General features: G+C 37.3%; 2 protein-coding genes across 7 annotated transcripts; one reads left to right on the top strand and one right to left on the bottom strand.

Annotated features, from left to right (window-relative positions):
- Positions 1-372: 372 nt before the first annotated feature.
- Positions 373-6,055, top strand: LOC110912296. Of its 6 annotated transcripts, none has more exons than XM_022156985.2 (11): positions 373-654; positions 2,240-2,298; positions 2,436-2,710; positions 3,132-3,209; positions 3,531-3,803; positions 3,880-4,015; positions 4,232-4,394; positions 4,505-4,633; positions 4,934-5,128; positions 5,205-5,327; positions 5,607-5,888. In XM_022156985.2, exons 3-11 carry the CDS (start codon positions 2,464-2,466, stop codon positions 5,709-5,711), a joined length of 1,449 nt encoding a protein of 482 aa, XP_022012677.1. In that variant the 5' UTR covers positions 373-654; positions 2,240-2,298; positions 2,436-2,463; the 3' UTR covers positions 5,712-5,888. The 6 variants fall into 6 exon arrangements, with proteins under 6 accessions (XP_022012677.1, XP_035840712.1, XP_022012678.1 ...); XM_035984819.1 differs by lacking the exon at positions 373-654 and having other exon boundaries at positions 2,009-2,298; positions 3,531-3,662; positions 3,726-3,803; XM_022156986.2 differs by lacking the exon at positions 373-654 and having other exon boundaries at positions 2,010-2,298; positions 5,763-6,052.
- Positions 6,056-9,595: 3,540 nt separating this feature from the next.
- LOC110912297 (probable WRKY transcription factor 4) lies at positions 9,596-13,766 on the bottom strand. The gene is made up of 4 exons (XM_022156990.2): positions 13,092-13,766; positions 11,652-12,304; positions 10,427-10,597; positions 9,596-9,997 (listed from the first exon to the last, which is right to left on the bottom strand). Exons 1-4 carry the CDS (start codon positions 13,509-13,511, stop codon positions 9,730-9,732), a joined length of 1,512 nt encoding a protein of 503 aa, XP_022012682.1. The 5' UTR covers positions 13,512-13,766; the 3' UTR covers positions 9,596-9,729.
- Positions 13,767-16,968: the final 3,202 nt, after the last annotated feature.

The raw sequence follows: 16,968 nt of genomic DNA, 5'->3' as shown, positions 1-16,968 counted from the left end.
GAGGGTGTGAAGGAAGTTGAGAGGGGAGTTGACGTGACGCATGCTGATTGGGTGTGAAGGTCACTCCCCTAAGAGAGGAGTGCCCCTCTCACCCTTAGAGAATCTCTCTTATGGAAACACACGTGAACCTCGTTCTAACCCGGAGGTGGCGGGTTCGAGTCTTGCTCGTTCCCAATGCCCCTACGGTAGCGGATTTACCCCCAGACTCAGGCTTGCTGGGTGGCGGTCTGCGAGGTGGGATCACCTCGGCGGTTGGGAGTACCGTGGAATATCCCCCCCCCCCCACTCGTTTGGAGTCGTATTCAACCATGAAAGTGCACAAAACAAACCATGATCATTTATCAATGTGAAAACATAACAAAATTAGAGGTTAGGATCATCATGTTTTTAGGAAAAAAAACAGGGGTTTGAATTCAAAACACCTTCTCAAACACACCTTCTTACACATCATTCCTATAAATTCAAAAATCCCCAAACTTTCCATCGGTTTGAGAAACAACAACAACAACAACAAAATTAATCAACAGGTTTGGTTGCTGGATTATTGAACCCTGATCCGACAGCATTCGGACCCACCTTCCTCCCCTCTCCTCCATGGTGGGTTCTTCAATTTGTCAAACATATTGAGCTACAGAGAGAGAGAGAGAGGATATTGTAAGTTCTGTTCGGTTAATTCGGTTACTCTTCAGTTAATTCGGTTAATTTACATGTTCTGGCTTGCATGATCTACTTTGGTTATTTTAAATTATATACATTATCTTCCCTAAATTTCTGAATTTATGTTCGGTTAATTCGGTTATTTGCATGTTCTGGTTTGCATGATCTAATCTGGTTATTTTTAATTATATACATTATCTTCCCTAAATTTCTGAAATTATTTTCTCAGTTTTTTTAGCTATAAAGAGAGGAAATTGTAAGTTATTTTCGGTTAATTCGGTTATTGTTCGGTTAATTCAGTTATTTGCATGTTTTGGTTTGCATGATCTAATTTGGTTATTTTTAATTATATATATTATCTTACCCAAAATTCTGAAATTATTTTCTCATATAATAATTTTTATTTGAGCTATAGAGAGAGGAAATTGTAAGTTATGTTCGATAAATTCGGTTATGATTCGGTTAATTTGGTTATTTGCATGTTATGGTTTGCATGATCTAATTCAGTTATTTAAAACTATATACATTATTTACCCCAACTTATTAAAATTATCTTCTTAGTGTTTTTTTTTTTTTTTTTGGGGGGGGGGGGGGGGGGGTGTTTGATTTGATTTGTTGAAGCTGTTTCTTTGTTTTCATGGGAAGATACAATTTTAGGATGTATAAAAAGGCATATATTTCTTCTTTTTGTCAGGGATTCCAAAATCTCAACTATTTATGAGTCGCATTGGAAGTGATTATTGTACCTTTTTGAGAAGTTTCTCTATGTACCCATATGAGATATTAATGACTTTAATGTTATTTGGTGTTATGTATTTGGAATTCATGAGGATGACAAATAAATCATGTGAATGCATGGAGCATAAGAAATAGTTATTTTTATCATCTTTTTTGAATTTTGTCACTATTATATCATCTTCATAGTAAAAGAATTAGCCATTTGTGTTGCGGTGAATAAGAGAAATATTTTACGGTTTTAAGTAGAGAACTGTATGAATTGTATAAAGACATATGCGTATTGATTTAAGTTTGGTACATAACCGCCTAATCCAACTCTCTTTCTTTCTCTCGGTCAGCGCTACGCATAAGTATGTTGTATTGAACACGCCCCATGTCATTGATTCTTGCAAACTATAGCTAGAATTTTTTTTTTTTTTTTTTGGGGGGGGGGGGAATTTACTAAAGAATAATGTTTGCAAAAGCACAAAAGAGCATGGCTTTACAAGAACTAGAGATTCTCCACAAAATATTACTAATGGAGATTAGTTACTTTTTGTATTCACATTGTGTTTGTTCTTGCAAGCTGTAGCTTGTGTTTTGGTATCTTGAAAAGTGAAGTTTGATGGTTCAAAAAGCCCCAATCACTCCTTCGTATTCGCCTTTTTGTTTGGAACCACGTGGCTTTATTGTCTTGATCTATGTTCCATCTTATCATACATTTTTTATTTCATTTTCATTAAAATGAGTTCATTTACACACTTTAAGTTTCATTAAATGGATTTGTGGTTTCTCATAGATTGTTGATTCTTTTCTATGCCAATAAGTTATCTTGAAATATAAAATTTCAACTTGTTCATCGCAGAATTCTCGCATGAAGAATCATGATACTGGCTTTGTTGGAATATCTTGAAGCTTGCTAAGGTAAGTTCCTCATCTTATAAATTATTTATTATATATGAATTATGATTTTATCATTGTAAAATAGTCATTGTTCTTGCACATCCATCGGCCATATTTTTGTGATAAATAGATCAAACGTTTTCTGGTTGTTTTAACAGGGACTTGCATTAACGTAAAACAGGAAAAATGGGTGGTTGTGCTTCAAGCCCAGTAAAAACAATCAAGCCAATGAAACTGCCGCGTTATCGTAGCAAAAAGAAACATAGGCACGACAAACTCAAGAAGAAGAAGAAGAAGAACAGCGATTCAGGAGACTCGGCTGCGGTTACTGAGAATGTTGACACAACCACCACTTGTAGGGAGTCAGTATCTTCTAAATGTACTCATGAACCCACTCAGATGGATTTACATAGCAGTCAGATTGATTCAAACGGTACATTTTTAGAATTTTCACCTTGTCTCACGCAATACTTACTTTACGGATCAATGTAGAAGGGTTGGGTAACGGGTCAAAAGAGTTACTTTCTCTACATCCCGGGAGTTACACCTTAACACTTTGTCCAATTTTTTTTTAAATACTTAGTCTACAACTTATTATTATTATTAATTTATTATAAAGATATTTTATTTAATAATAATCTGACGTTTATATACTTTGGGTGACTTTTAAACCGCTTGATGTGTGCACCCATTTCCTTTTAAGCTACTTTTTTTAATTTAACCTGTTTTGACCCGTTAGACAAAAACATTACCTGAATCGGTCCACTAATAAGTAAACGAGTCAAAATTTCCACCTCTACATAAAACAATGCGTTACCAATTAGAATGACACGAGCATTGTCGTCTTCATGCAGTCGACGAACGATGGTTTGATTCTGTCAGCAGCATTGAAGATTCTGATTCAGATGATAGCTTTGCCAGCATGCATGGAGGTAACGACTTCTTGTGAATACTTTTTTTTTCAAATATTTACAACCCGTGTGCTTATTATATTAATAATAGTATAATACAGTTTTTGTAATGGTTTTAAATTAACTTATTCAAGAAAGTTAGAATCTTAAAATAATAACAAAGGTTTTGTAATCATACTTAATACACATTTTATCTATAAAATTTAAAAAATGGGTCAACAAGTTTTGAGCCTTACTAGAAATTACTCGTTTGACCTGTTACCCAACCCGTCTGACCAACTTTAAAAGTGAAATATTGCATAACTAATTGTATTCATGTCTACTTTGTTTCGTTGGTTAAAGACGATGATCCAAATTTGGAGAATGATCTTAGTTCCCATGAACATGATGGTGATTTAAGCCCATCAAACAAGTTCAGACGTAGTTATAGTAGCTACAACGGTGATAAAAATCCAGCCCGGATCTTGAAGCCTGGTGGGCCCCACTTGTTTCATTCTGCTAGTTTCAATGATAAAATCACTAACACATCAAATTCAGGCTCACAGAATCAGACAAGAAAGCCCACTGTTATTAAGCTTGCAGTGAAGAGAGCCGAAGAGGATCTCAATGGAACCCGTACGTATAAAACATTACTCTTGTGGCTTCGGGTTTGAAGAAAACTTAATGTCTAAATATGTGAAATGAAATGCAGGTGCTACAGAAAAGTTTTTTTACCGACCCGGAGCAGGATTCTTGATTCCATGTTGTACGGATGAGAAGCCGACTCGTGGATGTTGGTCTGCTATTGACCCGTCAAGTTTCACTCTCAGAAGTGAAAACTATTTAAGGTATCCCATCTCAAATTCCCTTTTCAAAAATTAATCATTTTAGAGAGGCGCCACTCGGCCCAAGGCCAGTCTTGGGCCGGCTGTGTCTTTTCAGACCCCGGTTTTTTAATGCATTAAATTAAATTGTTGAAAGTTTATTTTAGAACTTAAATATGTATTTTAGATTGAATTAATTTTTTTATGTAACTATAACCTGATCAAGTGTCATATGTGCAGAGATAAGTCGAAAAAACCTGCTCCAAGTTATTCCCCATACATTCCATTTGGTGTAGATCTGTTTGCGTGCACGAAAAAAATCAACCACATTGCGAAATACATCGAGCTTCCTTCGTTAAAAGGTGATGAGAAATTGCCACCTCTTCTCATTGTCAATATTCAGGTTTGGATTTTTATTTATTATTTAAAAGGTGACTTGATTTAAGAGAAGTCTTGACTATTGAGACATTGCATAATGTAAACTTTAATGTTATGTATATGTGGTTGTTACAGTTACCTGGTTATGCTGCTCAAATGTTCCTTAGTGACAGCGACGGTGAAGGTGTGAGCCTCGTATTATACTTTAAACTCTCGGAAACGTACCAGAAAGACATCCCTCTACAGTTTCAGGAGAGCATTAAGGTACTAAAATGCACACAAACATAGTTTATGTAATCGTGACTGATCAAATCAATGCCTAGCTACGACACTGACAAATGTGACATCATGAGCCTATAACCAAACCATGGCAAAATGGGTGGGTCAGGTCAAGTAATGGGTTAGAACGGGTCGTTTTTAATATAATATATCGATTTGGTCCATGTCTAAACGGGTTCTGACCAAAATGAGATCGAGGTGAAGTGGATTATTTTAGAAAAATAAAAAAAAAAGAAAGGGTTCGCCCGCTCTATATTTATTAATGAAATTGAGTATTGTGTTTAGAGTTTAGTGGAGGACAAAATGGAAAAGGTGAAAGGTTTCAGAAAAGAAAATGTGGTAGCTTTCAGAGAAAGGTTAAAGATAATGGTGGGTGTGGTGAACCCGGATGATCTTCTTTCGAGCAGCACAGAGAGGAAGCTTTTGCACACGTACAATGAGAAACCGGTCCTTTCGCGCCCTCAACACAACTTCTATCGGGTACCCGCCTTTGCATTCTCAAAGTCATGTTTAATCAAGTAAAATGTAACATGCTTTTATTATTATTTAAACACAGGGTTCAAATTACTTTGAAATTGACCTGGACATTCATCGTTTTAGTTACATAGCAAGAAAGGGACTAGATGCATTTCGTGAACGCCTTAAAGACGGGATAATGAATCTTGGCCTAACCATTCAGGTACATTGTAATTAAGTATCATCACTAATAGCCGTAAATAATGCTACATGCCAACATGTCGCATTATTTACGGGAAAAATCATTAAAATGACCAGTGACCAAGCTCATTCGCGAAAATGAACATCCGAGGCATCTGGGCTTAGACGCCTCAGATTTTCGCGAATTGGCTAGGTCAATGGTCATTTTCGTGATTTTCCCTTATTTACGGCTATTAATCACCATCATCTTTATTCTTTAAAACAAGAACAAAATGATTTGGAAAAAAAAAAAAAAAAACAGGCTCAGAAGCCAGAAGAATTGCCAGAGAAAGTTCTTTGCTGTTTGAGATTAAACAAGATTGACTTTGTGAATCGCGGTGAAATACCGAGGCTAGTAGCAGAGTAGCAGTTGATGAGGATTCATGATACATGCATGTTGTTGTTGGCCATTGTGCAGGGATTAAGTGTAAACAAGTTGAGTTTATTATCTCCTGAGCTTAGAGTTAGAGAAGGAAACTTGATATGGAGTCAACTACTATAAGTTGTACAAACATTGGCATCCTCATTACACTGGTTTTGTCAAGACAGGACATGTTCTGCTGCTGCAGTTACTTTTCCAACTGCTAACCTAACCAAACAACTTAACTTTAAAATGTACCATCAGTGGCGAAGCTAGAGATTTCCGACCGGGGGGGTCAAAAACGTATATACCAAAATATTTCTATAAACCAGGGGGTCAAAAACGTATATACCCAAAAATTTCTATATGAAAACTACATACTCTCCACTATTGAATGAAAAGTTCGGGGGGTCGGCCGCCCCCTCCCGCCCCTATTATCCTACGCCCATGTGTACCATCACCCTGCTGTGTTTGTCTGTCACATCAAGTTGCAAAGGGTTTATCATTTGGATCCAGTTCTCTTGATGGGTCATATAAACAACAAAAGATCATAAGCTAAGATCTCCTAATGGCATGAATTTCTGACAGACTGACACGGCATGAACCTAACATGGTCATAGGTTTGGCTTTAGTCTAAACGGGGGTCAGTTTCGGGTCAACCCCGTGAACACGTTTAGCTAAACTATTGGTGCTCGTGTCAACATGGTGGGTTTGCAGGTTGACTTGTTTAACTTATTTATTTTTTAAGCGTTCTTAAAAAATGTGTGTGTGTAATAACTTAAACTATTCGGGTATTTTTTATGCCAAAGTATAAAAACTCAAAAAATAAAATGCTATATTTTAAACATAATCGCTTCAAATAATTTGAGACAAGTATAATTATGAAAAAGTACATAAAATTCTTTCTTCATGTTAAACGGGTATGTCTTCATATCAACCCACAAATACACAAGTCGTGTTCGGGGTCGTGTCGAGTTTGACACACCAACCCGCAAACATGACACTTTAGCAGCCCTAATTCTCCTATTAGAATATATGTGTACAAATGTCATTTAGGCCTAGATCGTGGGCTTGAAATGGGTATGGCTGTATGGTATTAGGTCCGATTACATGAATCCGTTTACCCAGATAGATACCCGGTATGTTAACATGATGAATTGTTAGAAATTTGAAATTATTAAAATGGTTGAATTATGATAAATATAGGTAAATATTTGATATTTCAAGTCATTTTTCAAGTGAGTTTAAAATTTAGTTTCGAGTAATGGCTTTTTTACAACATAGGGTCATAAACGGGCATGCCCAAAAAGTGGCGAGTAATGTGTATCGACTGCCCGACTTATGAGACATGATTTTATGATTGAATATAATACATAGGTTCCGGCAGACTTTTAGACCTTTTCTCTCCACATAAGAGGTGATTACACTCAACATTGATGAGACATACAATCATGTCAAAGATCTTTATGTCAAACCTATTTTATCATTGTATCTAAGCTTTTCTCCCTATTTGAATTGTTACCCTTATATTTAATATGATTTCGCATATTCAATTGGTTAGAACTGAAAATCACAATTTCGAGTTCGATTTGAAATTTGAACTTGAATCTGAATTGATTGCTATTTCGAATTGGAAATTTGGATTCAAAATTGAAGCTCGAATTTGGTTTGGTTTAAATTTCGAGTTTTCTAAGTCCAAATTCAATACAAAAGGATCCTAAAGTTCATCCAAGAATTCCATACCAAACAAATTTGGGACAACTAAATAAAAAACAAATGGCTACAAAAGGAACCAACTTAAAATGAGCATATAACGGTTGGATTTATGGGAGCATAAAAGAGAGACACCCTCTTAAACAGAGGGCCCTAACTCCACTCCGGTCAGACTATGTTGTCTTAACCGGGCCCACGCTGGTGTCAAAGTTTGGCTAACGGCGTTCCCGGGAAACCATACCTATGTTGTCTTAACCGGGCCCACGCTGGCGTCAGAGTTTGGCTAACGACATTCCCCGGGAAACCATACCACCCGCTGCCAGTGGCATGGGCTTACGCTGCCACAAGAGAGAATCTCTCTGGCGTAACGGTGGACTAAAACCTAGGGTGGCTCTCGCTCGAACTCTTGACCTAAGGTCTGGGAGAACTAGCCTTCATTACCTTTATCTACCAAATATAGACCACAAGGGATGAATACATTAGTAACAATCATACCCACTAAAATTACACGTATAGAGTGGCTAATAAATGCCTCTATTTTCCTTATTCTTTAATACAAATGATGCCATTTTCTTGTAATTTTACCCTAAATTGTCGTTAATTCTTTAACATAAGTTATTTTATTTTGATGAAACACAGAATAATGCTGAGGTTAATCTGTGGGGTTGTTTCTTCTGTGGGTTCAATCTCCTTTCTTATTTGTGAAAATGACCTGGATCCTGCAAAACAGCAACACCGTTAGTCTCGTTAAGAGGGGAATATGGGGGTTTCCCTCTTAACCAGGCTCCGGCGTGAGAATAAGTACTGTTCTGAGGGAGAATAAACAGTGTGTGTTGAGTGTGTGAGTATGGAGAGTAAGATGATTCAACCTGAATGAAGGGTCCTATTTATAGCCGGAGGGTGAAGGAGGGAGGAGCAGCTGTGCCAGCTGTGGTTGCGCGCCAGCTGTCCGACCAAGGGGAATATCCTCTTGGTCTCCTCTGCCATGACCAGTGTAGTGGTACACGTGGCGCGCTTACATTTGCTCATTCTGGAGACGTCGTACTGGCGTTGTCGGTCTGCTCCTTGATTTGTTGCAGGCCTACATGGCGCTCAATGACTGGTGACACGTGTTGTCCTTCTTGTCAGACGGAGCATCTTTGGTGCCACCTTGATGTCTTCCAGAAGCTTCTAGAAGTTTCTGGATTACATTGCTGATGTAGGCGCCATGTAGGATGAAAAAGTGGTGTGGTCCTTGCCATGTGAGCAAAGAATTGAGACCATACCTCTTCATATTTTAATACCCTAAAATTTGTCATCGATTTGTAGTTCAACAAAAATTCTACTTGGACCACCCTTTAGTCGAAAAGTTATGATTTTTAAACAGATAATCAACCTTTAATTTACATGCATTATATGAAGAGGTTGACTCTTTATACATTTAGACCCCACCAGAAGTAATAATTTGCTCACCAGATCACAAATCATATATAACAATAAATAGTTAATAATGTGGATACAATAATGTCAAACTACTTTAATATATCTTGTTGAAAAAGATTTTGTTCCTACTATGTGAACTTCATTTTCCCATCCCAATGTGTCCGATATCATCATCATCATCATACTCAGTAATTCCCACCAATAGCAAAACTAAAATAGGGTCTGAGAAAGGTAGATGTAGAGTGTAGACAGCCTTACATTTACCCCGTAGGAATAGAGATGTTGCTTCCAGTGAGACCCCGGCTCGATTGTAGTTTTGTATCAAGCCTTGGACCTAAGACACATAACACTTAAACAATCGGGATAGAGAATGATTGGTGCATGTACCCCCGTGTCTTTCAGCTATCAACGGCACCACATGATGCATGATTAACCATCCGCCGCTTTTAACGTTATTTTCACGAAATTAGTAAAATAACGTTAAAGTTAGTACCATTTCACCCCCCCCCCCCGGGCGAGCGCCCACACATATATACATTATATGTGTACACCGCAAGCGGGTATAATGCGTCCAGTATCAGATCAAGATAATACCCAATAACGTTTAAAGATTCAAGATTCGCACTTTAGACCCATACCAGCGCCAAGACTCAAGATTCACGCCTAAAACTACAAGACATATGAGGTACAAACCTCGCTCTGTGTACAAAAAAAAATAAAGCAAGGTTCACCTGTACATATTGTACATATGTATCTTCAATAAAACAATCAAACAATATTAAAAAAAATATATAATATATATATATATGGAAGCAAACTGGAACATCTGTTAGCAACAATATAAGCTTCAAAACGGATCTTTTACATTACCACATTCACAACACACCATTTACGCGATTATTTCCTCTTCTTTCATTTGCAAAAGAACGGGTCTTTCGTTGTTTCCTAAATTGGTGTCTTTGCGCTGTGCTGGTCTTGTAGATTTCCCCATTTGCCCACCACCGTTGTTGTTGTTATTGTAGCCTCGATGCCTTGCTACCGGAATATCATGATTATGTTTCCCTTCATATGTTGTTACCACAGATTTCGGATCCGATGGAGCTCTTTCTACATGCTTTCGCACGTTGCATCCCGCATATGTGCATTTATAGTAACTCCTGCACGGTTCAAAACTTCATATAAGTGAACAGAACCCTTTTAAATATAGTATACGGGTGGTCCCTGTAGTTTACCAAAATTTTGAATTTAGTCCCTATTTTTCAAAAGTACACATATGGTCCTGGTGGTTTGTACTTTGGTACGCATTTAGTCCCCAACTTTGCCATAAGTCACATGAATGGTCCCTGTGATTTGCACTTTGTAACGCATTTAGTCCCTAACTTGGATATGCTGAAACCTTTAGACTTGTTGGCTAGGGACTAAATCCGTTACAAAGTGCAAACCACAGGGACCATTCATGTAATTTTGAAAGGCTAAGGACCAAATCCAAGATTTTGGTAAACCACAGGACCATCCGTGTACTTTACTCTTTTAAATATGACGAAACCATGAAAATAAATTTCTAAAGTTGATGACATAAAGATTACCTTGGATTAGTATTCCCCTTGACCACTTTCTGCCCGTATTTTCGCCACTTGAATCCATCATCCAAAAGATCAACCTCACTTCGTGTTTGCACTACGATTTTCGGCTCAGAGACCATCTTGTGAGCTGAAGTCGAGTCCACAGGCACGGACACAGGCCCGACCTCTGTATTCCTGCAACCCATGAGCAAATTACATCAACCGATGTGCAAAAAGTCAAATTTATCATAGATATACAACTAGCTCGTCATTGTGTCCTATATAAAAAGGAACTTTGCACGCCTAAAAAGTATATATATATACATCAAATTTTTTGGCTCCCACTATTCCCACGTCCCTACATCTTATTCACACACCCTTCTCACTCTATCTCTCTCTCTATATATCTATGTATGTGTCATAGTTGTTAATAGCGAATAGCGCCAAATAGCGACAAGGGACCTATATGCTACATAGCGACCGCTATTTTATATATAGCGATACACTAGAAAAAGAATTTTGAAAATTTTTATATGTATATTATATCAAAATACCTTGGTATATATGCTATTTTACATGTATATCTAACAAAAACCTATAAATCCAGCTATTCTATAGCTATATCTAAATGCTATTTACATCAAAAAGAAAAAAAAAAAAACTAACTGTCCCTATTCACGCCATTGGCCGCTATGACCCAAATAGCGACACTTGGTCACTTCGCTACATAGCGCGCTACAGCGGTCGCTATAGCCGCTATTGACAACTATAGTATGTCTAGAGAGAGAGAGAGAGAGAGGAGGGATGTGTGAGTATTAACTCCCAATTTATTTTTTCTATAGAGTTAACTGTCATTTCCGTCCCTATGGTTTATCCAATTATGCTAGTCCAGCCCAAACTTCAAATTTGTACCATTTCCGTCCCTAACATTCTTGAAACATGCCATTTAATGAACGGTAAAAACATCATTTTTCTTTTTTTTCTTAAACCCTATTAATAGGGTTTAAAAGGGGAGAATAAAGAAAAATGACGGTTTTACCGCTCATTAAACAGTAGGTTTTAACATACGTTAGTTTTTTGGATGGAACTGGCATCTTTCGAGAATGTCGGGACGGAAATTGCCTGGACTGGCATAATTGGACAAACCACAAAGACGAAAATGGCAATTAACTCTTTTCTATAATTACACATGTTTAACAATCTGTATTTTTGTCCTGCATCAACATATGTTCAATGATATTCAACGTACCTTCTTTTCGGATTCGGTTCATCATCTGGCTCATCTATTCTCATCAACTGATTAGAACCTTGATCAGTTCTCATCATCTGATTAGATCCTTGATCTGTTCTAATCATGTGGTTAGATCCTTGATCCACCACCGGTTCTTCTGCTACACGTTTTACAAACTGAGAATTGTTCTGTTTGTTCGCATCAGCACCCTCTTTACCTCGTTTGCCAGGTTGAGGTGGCTCGTGATTGTGTTGACCTTTATACACAATGTCGGTTATATGACCATCAAGCGACTGCCCAACCTTCTTCTTCACCGGGCAGTTAGGGTGCGTGCATTTATAATAGCTTCGAGGATGCTCGCTCGCTTTCACCTGCTTCTGCCCGTACTTCCTCCAATTGTAACCGTCTTTGGTATCAGCCGATACAGAAACGACTTGTTGAGGTTCCGTAACGTCGGATTGAGATCCCGGAAACCCATCTGGCGATCCTACTTGTGAATCCTCAATCTCTGGGTTCGCATTGACTGCATTGACCATATACGATTCCCCCTCGGATACTATTGTCGCAGATGATCCGTTTTCGGGTTGAACAGGATTGAAATAAGATTGAGACAATGCAGCCTGAGCGGTAACATGAGCCAATGCCTGCTGGTGAGACATCCCAAATGGACTCTGCAAAAATTCAAACAAATAAGAACACCTTTTTTGGTTCCAAAAACACAATCTTGAACTTCAAGTTCCAAAAAAGTCAAACCAAATAATGTCAAACATATAATTGACAGACCATCTTACATATCTATAGACCAAAAAATGTCCAACAAATGTTTAATATGCTTGGCACAAATCTCTCTACCTAGCTAAAATTTAGTTCCAATTTGAAGTTGCAAATGAGTTCATTTGACACCAAAGGTCAAACCGAAAAAGTCACAACATATAAATTGATAGGGCTATCTAACATATCTAAACACCAACAATTTTCCAATTTCAAAGCTTGTTGTAATGTTTAATATTGTTGCACAAATGTCTCTACCTATCTCAAATTCAGGTCCAATTTCAAGTTGCAAATAAGTTCATTTGACCTCAAAAGTCAAAGGGCACCCTTTTTCTTGCAAAACAAAATTATCACAAACTTCTACAACAAACCCAATTCAAACACTTACTCATACAACCATTACAACATCCAACACCCAAAAAAAGCTTATAAATTTATACCTAACACTCAAATTTAGGTCCAATTTCAAGTTGCAACTTGCAATTGAGTTCATTAAACACCAAAAGTCAAAGGGCACCCTTTTTCTTGAAAAACACACAAAACAATCACAAACTTCTAAAACCCAAATCAAACACTCACTCAATAAATTTGAACTCAACACTCAACAAAGATTATGAATTTACATTCAACACCCAAAAAAGCTTATAAATTTACACTCAACACCCAACAAACAGCCAAAAACAATACCTGAAGAGGTGAGAAAAACCCAGGAGAATTAAGAAACCCAGAAGGACTAAAAACACTCGGAAACATAAACCCAGATGGGGATTGAGCAATCACCAAATCCACCGGCCGATTTTGCTTAAAACCCCCTGATTTCTTCTCATCCGTCCCCTCAACAACACTCGCCGGTGAAATTTTCGAAACAGGGGAAGCCATAGCTCCGGCGAGAAGCTGCGAAAACGACCGGCAATCAACATCTGGGTATTGATCGGAGAAGTAATTTGAAACAAGAGTCATGGGTCCCGGACTAAACCCTGGTATTTGTCCGCCGGTGAACAGGGTTTCGAACGATGATTGCGGTGGCAGAGCAATCGGTGGAACGGGAACTCGCCGTTGTGGAGGCGGCGGCGGTGGTGCGGCTGAGCCGCCGTTAGTCTCCGCCATGTGGGTTTTTGTTTAATTGCAGATTGGTGATGATTGTGGTGGTGATTGGTGGTGTCAGATTAGTTCTCTGTCTCTAGAAATTGGGGGATTTGGGGTGAAATTGAATGGGAATTTGGGTGTTGGGGATGATTTTGGGGGTTTAATTGTGGATTAGTTGTTCCAATTTGGGATTTAAAGTACGGATACTGACAAAGGGATTTTGCAGAGTGTGTGTGTGTGTGTTTCTTGCATCTTGATCTTATCTTGTTTATGGTGGCAAATACTATAATCATGAGCAGGTGGTTACATTTAGGTAGCGTTCGTTTCATGGAATGGAATGGAATGGAATTAGGAAGTTTTTCTTTGTAAAATTGGTGTTGGTTGGGGGAGGGAGGAATTTGAAATCCCATGAATTTCTTTAATCTATGAAATTTGTGACTATTTCAACATTCCTTAGAAATCCTTCACTCTAATGAAGGAATGGAATGGAATGTTGAAATAGTCACAAATTTCATAGATTAAAGAAATTCATGGGATTTCAAATTCCTCCCTCCCCCAACCAACATCAATTTTACAAAGAAAAACTTCCTAATTCCATTCCATTCCATGAAACGAACGCTACCTTATGGTCCTTTAACTATTGTGTAAGTTTCACTTTTGGTTTATAGGAACAAGAAGTATGTGAATGTTTGTGTGAGAGTTGACCCTCAAATGTCTTAATCGGGTTTGGCAAATCCAACCTATAAAATATAACAATAATGCGTTTTATATCGATTAAAAATCATAAAAGTGAATATTGATACCAGTAACAATGTTCGGTCAGTATCAGTTAGATTCATTATGGTACCAAAATATATTCATTTTGAATACAACCACGTTTGATGAAATTTATATTGGAATGTTAATAAATATAATTATTTCTTACTAGTACTGAAAATAAAGAAATCGAAAATGAGTAAAAGCACAACCCAAAGAAATCGAAAATGAGTAAAAGCACAACCCAAACAGTGTATCGATTGTCGCTGTACAATACCGATTTAGTAGTTCTGTCAGTACCAGTTCGATATTGTACCGATACTTGGTATAGTTTACAATACAAAAACTATTTTATTTTGAAAACATCTTTGTTTTTAATAAAATTTATATGGGTTTGTTGACACAACAAATTTAATCAGTATTTTGTTTTTTTTTTTTCCTGTAATACTAACTAACGCAAGTTACAACTTATAAGAGATAAATAAAATGAAAATTAATTTAAAAAAAAAAAAACTATTAATCTTTGTTACTTTTTAGTATTAAAAATAGATAATAGAATATGTATTTTTATATTTCCTGTACAAATAGATTAAATGGGTCCGTCCATGAACCCGCTAGGATGAGCCTGTGTTCAATAACCATTAGCACTATTCAAAAAATTAATTGATTCAAGTAAAAAAAACTTGTTATCTATTATTTCATCATGGTTTGTATAATCGGTTAGTGTATTCATATAACGGCCTCCACTGACGTTGCCTCCTAACCTCCTCCACTGTCGCCAACATGCCTGTCATAGACACATCAACCTCCACTGCGTCCCCCACCGCCGCTGATATGCCCACTTTCCCTGACTGTTAAATTATAATGGGCTGATTATTATTCAGATATATATTGGGCCTTTTATAATTCATTCTTCTTAATTCATCCAGTGGGTCTTTTATTTATTTATTTGTTGGGCTTATACACACGTTGGGCTGGTGGCCTGTTACTGTTGGAGATATTTGTGGTTGCAAGTGGTTGCAACTGATTTTGTGCCATAAATGTAATTCATATGTTTGATAGGGGCTGTTGTGGTCTTTCCAATGGGCTCCGGTTAACATTGGTTATAAGCTGGGGGCTAAAGAGAAACCTTGATATTTTCATGATATAAAAGGCAGCTTCTAGGGTTTCCAGATCATTCTGTACTCTCTCACATTACTTTCACTTGTTCGCTCATATCTCTGGGTTTGTGTTGAAGATCGAGAGGATGTTGAAGATCTGCTGTTGATCTTGAAGATCTGCTATTGATCTTGTTTTAGTTGTTTGCTGTATTGATTAGATCCTGTGGATCTTCGTCTGGTTTGGTTGTATCGTTTCTTATGATCAACTGATTTATCATCAGTTGATCTATTGTTCTTGTACTGATTTTAGATCTTACATTTTGTAAGATCAAGGGTAGTTGGGTGTTTTTCTGGGTTGGTAAATAATAAAAGTTTTATGTCACCGTTTTATCACTATTTCTGGTGTTATTGTTGTTGATTGTTTTGCATAAAACTGTTCGTACCATTTTTACATGGTATCAGAGCTGCATCGCTCCTGATCTGTTATCTCCGCTGTTCGATTCTGATATTTTTTTGTTATTTGTGTTTAGGTTATACCCTGGTGTTCTAGGGTTTTGGATCGGCTTGATCTTGGGCATAGTAGATCAGATCTGTTTACTGAAACCCTATCTTAGGGTTTCTTGGATTGTGTGAAGGTTCATTTGCTGCTGGTGTTCATACTGCGTTGGTCTCTAAAACTCTTGAAAGTTTTAGGGCAAACTAACCTGTGTGACACTTGGTTTTCTGGACATCAGGTTTGTAGTTCTTGAAAACTACAAATCTGATATATATTCAAGGATTTGCACCCTCTGTAAGATCGTTCTATCCTATTTTTGTTTCTGTTGTTGGATAGTTGAAGTCGGGGTAGTGAGGACCGGCACATATTTGTATTGTTTGGTTTTTTTTTGGTTGGTTATTGTTGCTGTTGTTTTAATTAGGGTTCAGCTCCTGAGTAAAGGCTTGTCCAGGCACCTTGAGTGATGAACCTGGAATCTGGTCCCTGACTCAGTTTCGCCTTGTCTTTGGTTGTTTGGGTCTTTGTGTGTGTTTTTTGTTGATAACCTGTTGTTGTCTGCTTGTTTTTTTGGTGTCTATTGTTGCTTGTCATTATGCCTGCTGAGACTGCTCCTAGTACTTCTCAGACGTTGATTAGTAAATTGGATATAGGAGATCCATTGTACTTACATCCTAGTGATTCCAGTAGTTTAACTATTGTTAGTGTTAAACTCAAAGGAACTGAGAATTATGCTGTGTGGTCTAGTGCCATGAAATTGGCTTTAGAAGCTAAAAACAAGTATGGATTTATAGATGGTAAAGTTGAAAAATCTAAAGATGATGAAATTTTGACAGCCCAATGGGATAGATGCAATTCTGTTGTTCTTACTTGGTTATTAAATTCTGTTTCAGAAGAATTGTTTCTTGGTCAAGTTTTTTCTAAACTAGCTTCTGAAGTTTGGACTGATTTAAAAGAATCCTTTGATAAAATTGATGGTTCAGTTGTCTATGATTTGTATAAAAAAATAAACTGTATTTCCCAAAATGGTAGTACAGTTGCAGAATATTATAACAGGTTGACAACAATGTGGAAGCAGTTTGATGCAATGCTTCAACTGCCTTCATGTTCTTGTCAGGCTGCTAAGGAT

This window comes from Helianthus annuus, chromosome 15 (genome assembly GCF_002127325.2).
Source record: "Helianthus annuus cultivar XRQ/B chromosome 15, HanXRQr2.0-SUNRISE, whole genome shotgun sequence".
In the NCBI taxonomy this organism is placed as follows: Eukaryota; Viridiplantae; Streptophyta; class Magnoliopsida; order Asterales; family Asteraceae; genus Helianthus; species Helianthus annuus.
Note: the sequence above shows the minus strand (reverse complement) of the source record. Positions and strands in the feature narration are given on the sequence as shown.

Bases quoted from the DNA above. Each gene is read 5' to 3' on its own strand.
- LOC110912296 (XM_022156985.2), top strand. From the start codon at position 2,464: ATGGGTGGTTGTGCTTCAAGCCCAGTAAAAACAATCAAGCCAATGAAA. The intron at 2,711-3,131 runs GTACATTTTTAG...GTCTTCATGCAG, and splicing joins CAGTCAGATTGATTCAAACG to TCGACGAACGATGGTTTGAT. The intron at 4,634-4,933 runs GTACTAAAATGC...TATTGTGTTTAG, and splicing joins AGTTTCAGGAGAGCATTAAG to AGTTTAGTGGAGGACAAAAT.
- LOC110912297 (XM_022156990.2), bottom strand. From the start codon at position 13,511: ATGGCGGAGACTAACGGCGGCTCAGCCGCACCACCGCCGCCGCCTCCA. The intron at 10,598-11,651 runs GTACGTTGAATA...CATGGGTTGCAG, and splicing joins GAACCGAATCCGAAAAGAAG to GAATACAGAGGTCGGGCCTG. The intron at 9,998-10,426 runs GTAATCTTTATG...TGAACCGTGCAG, and splicing joins AAGGGGAATACTAATCCAAG to GAGTTACTATAAATGCACAT.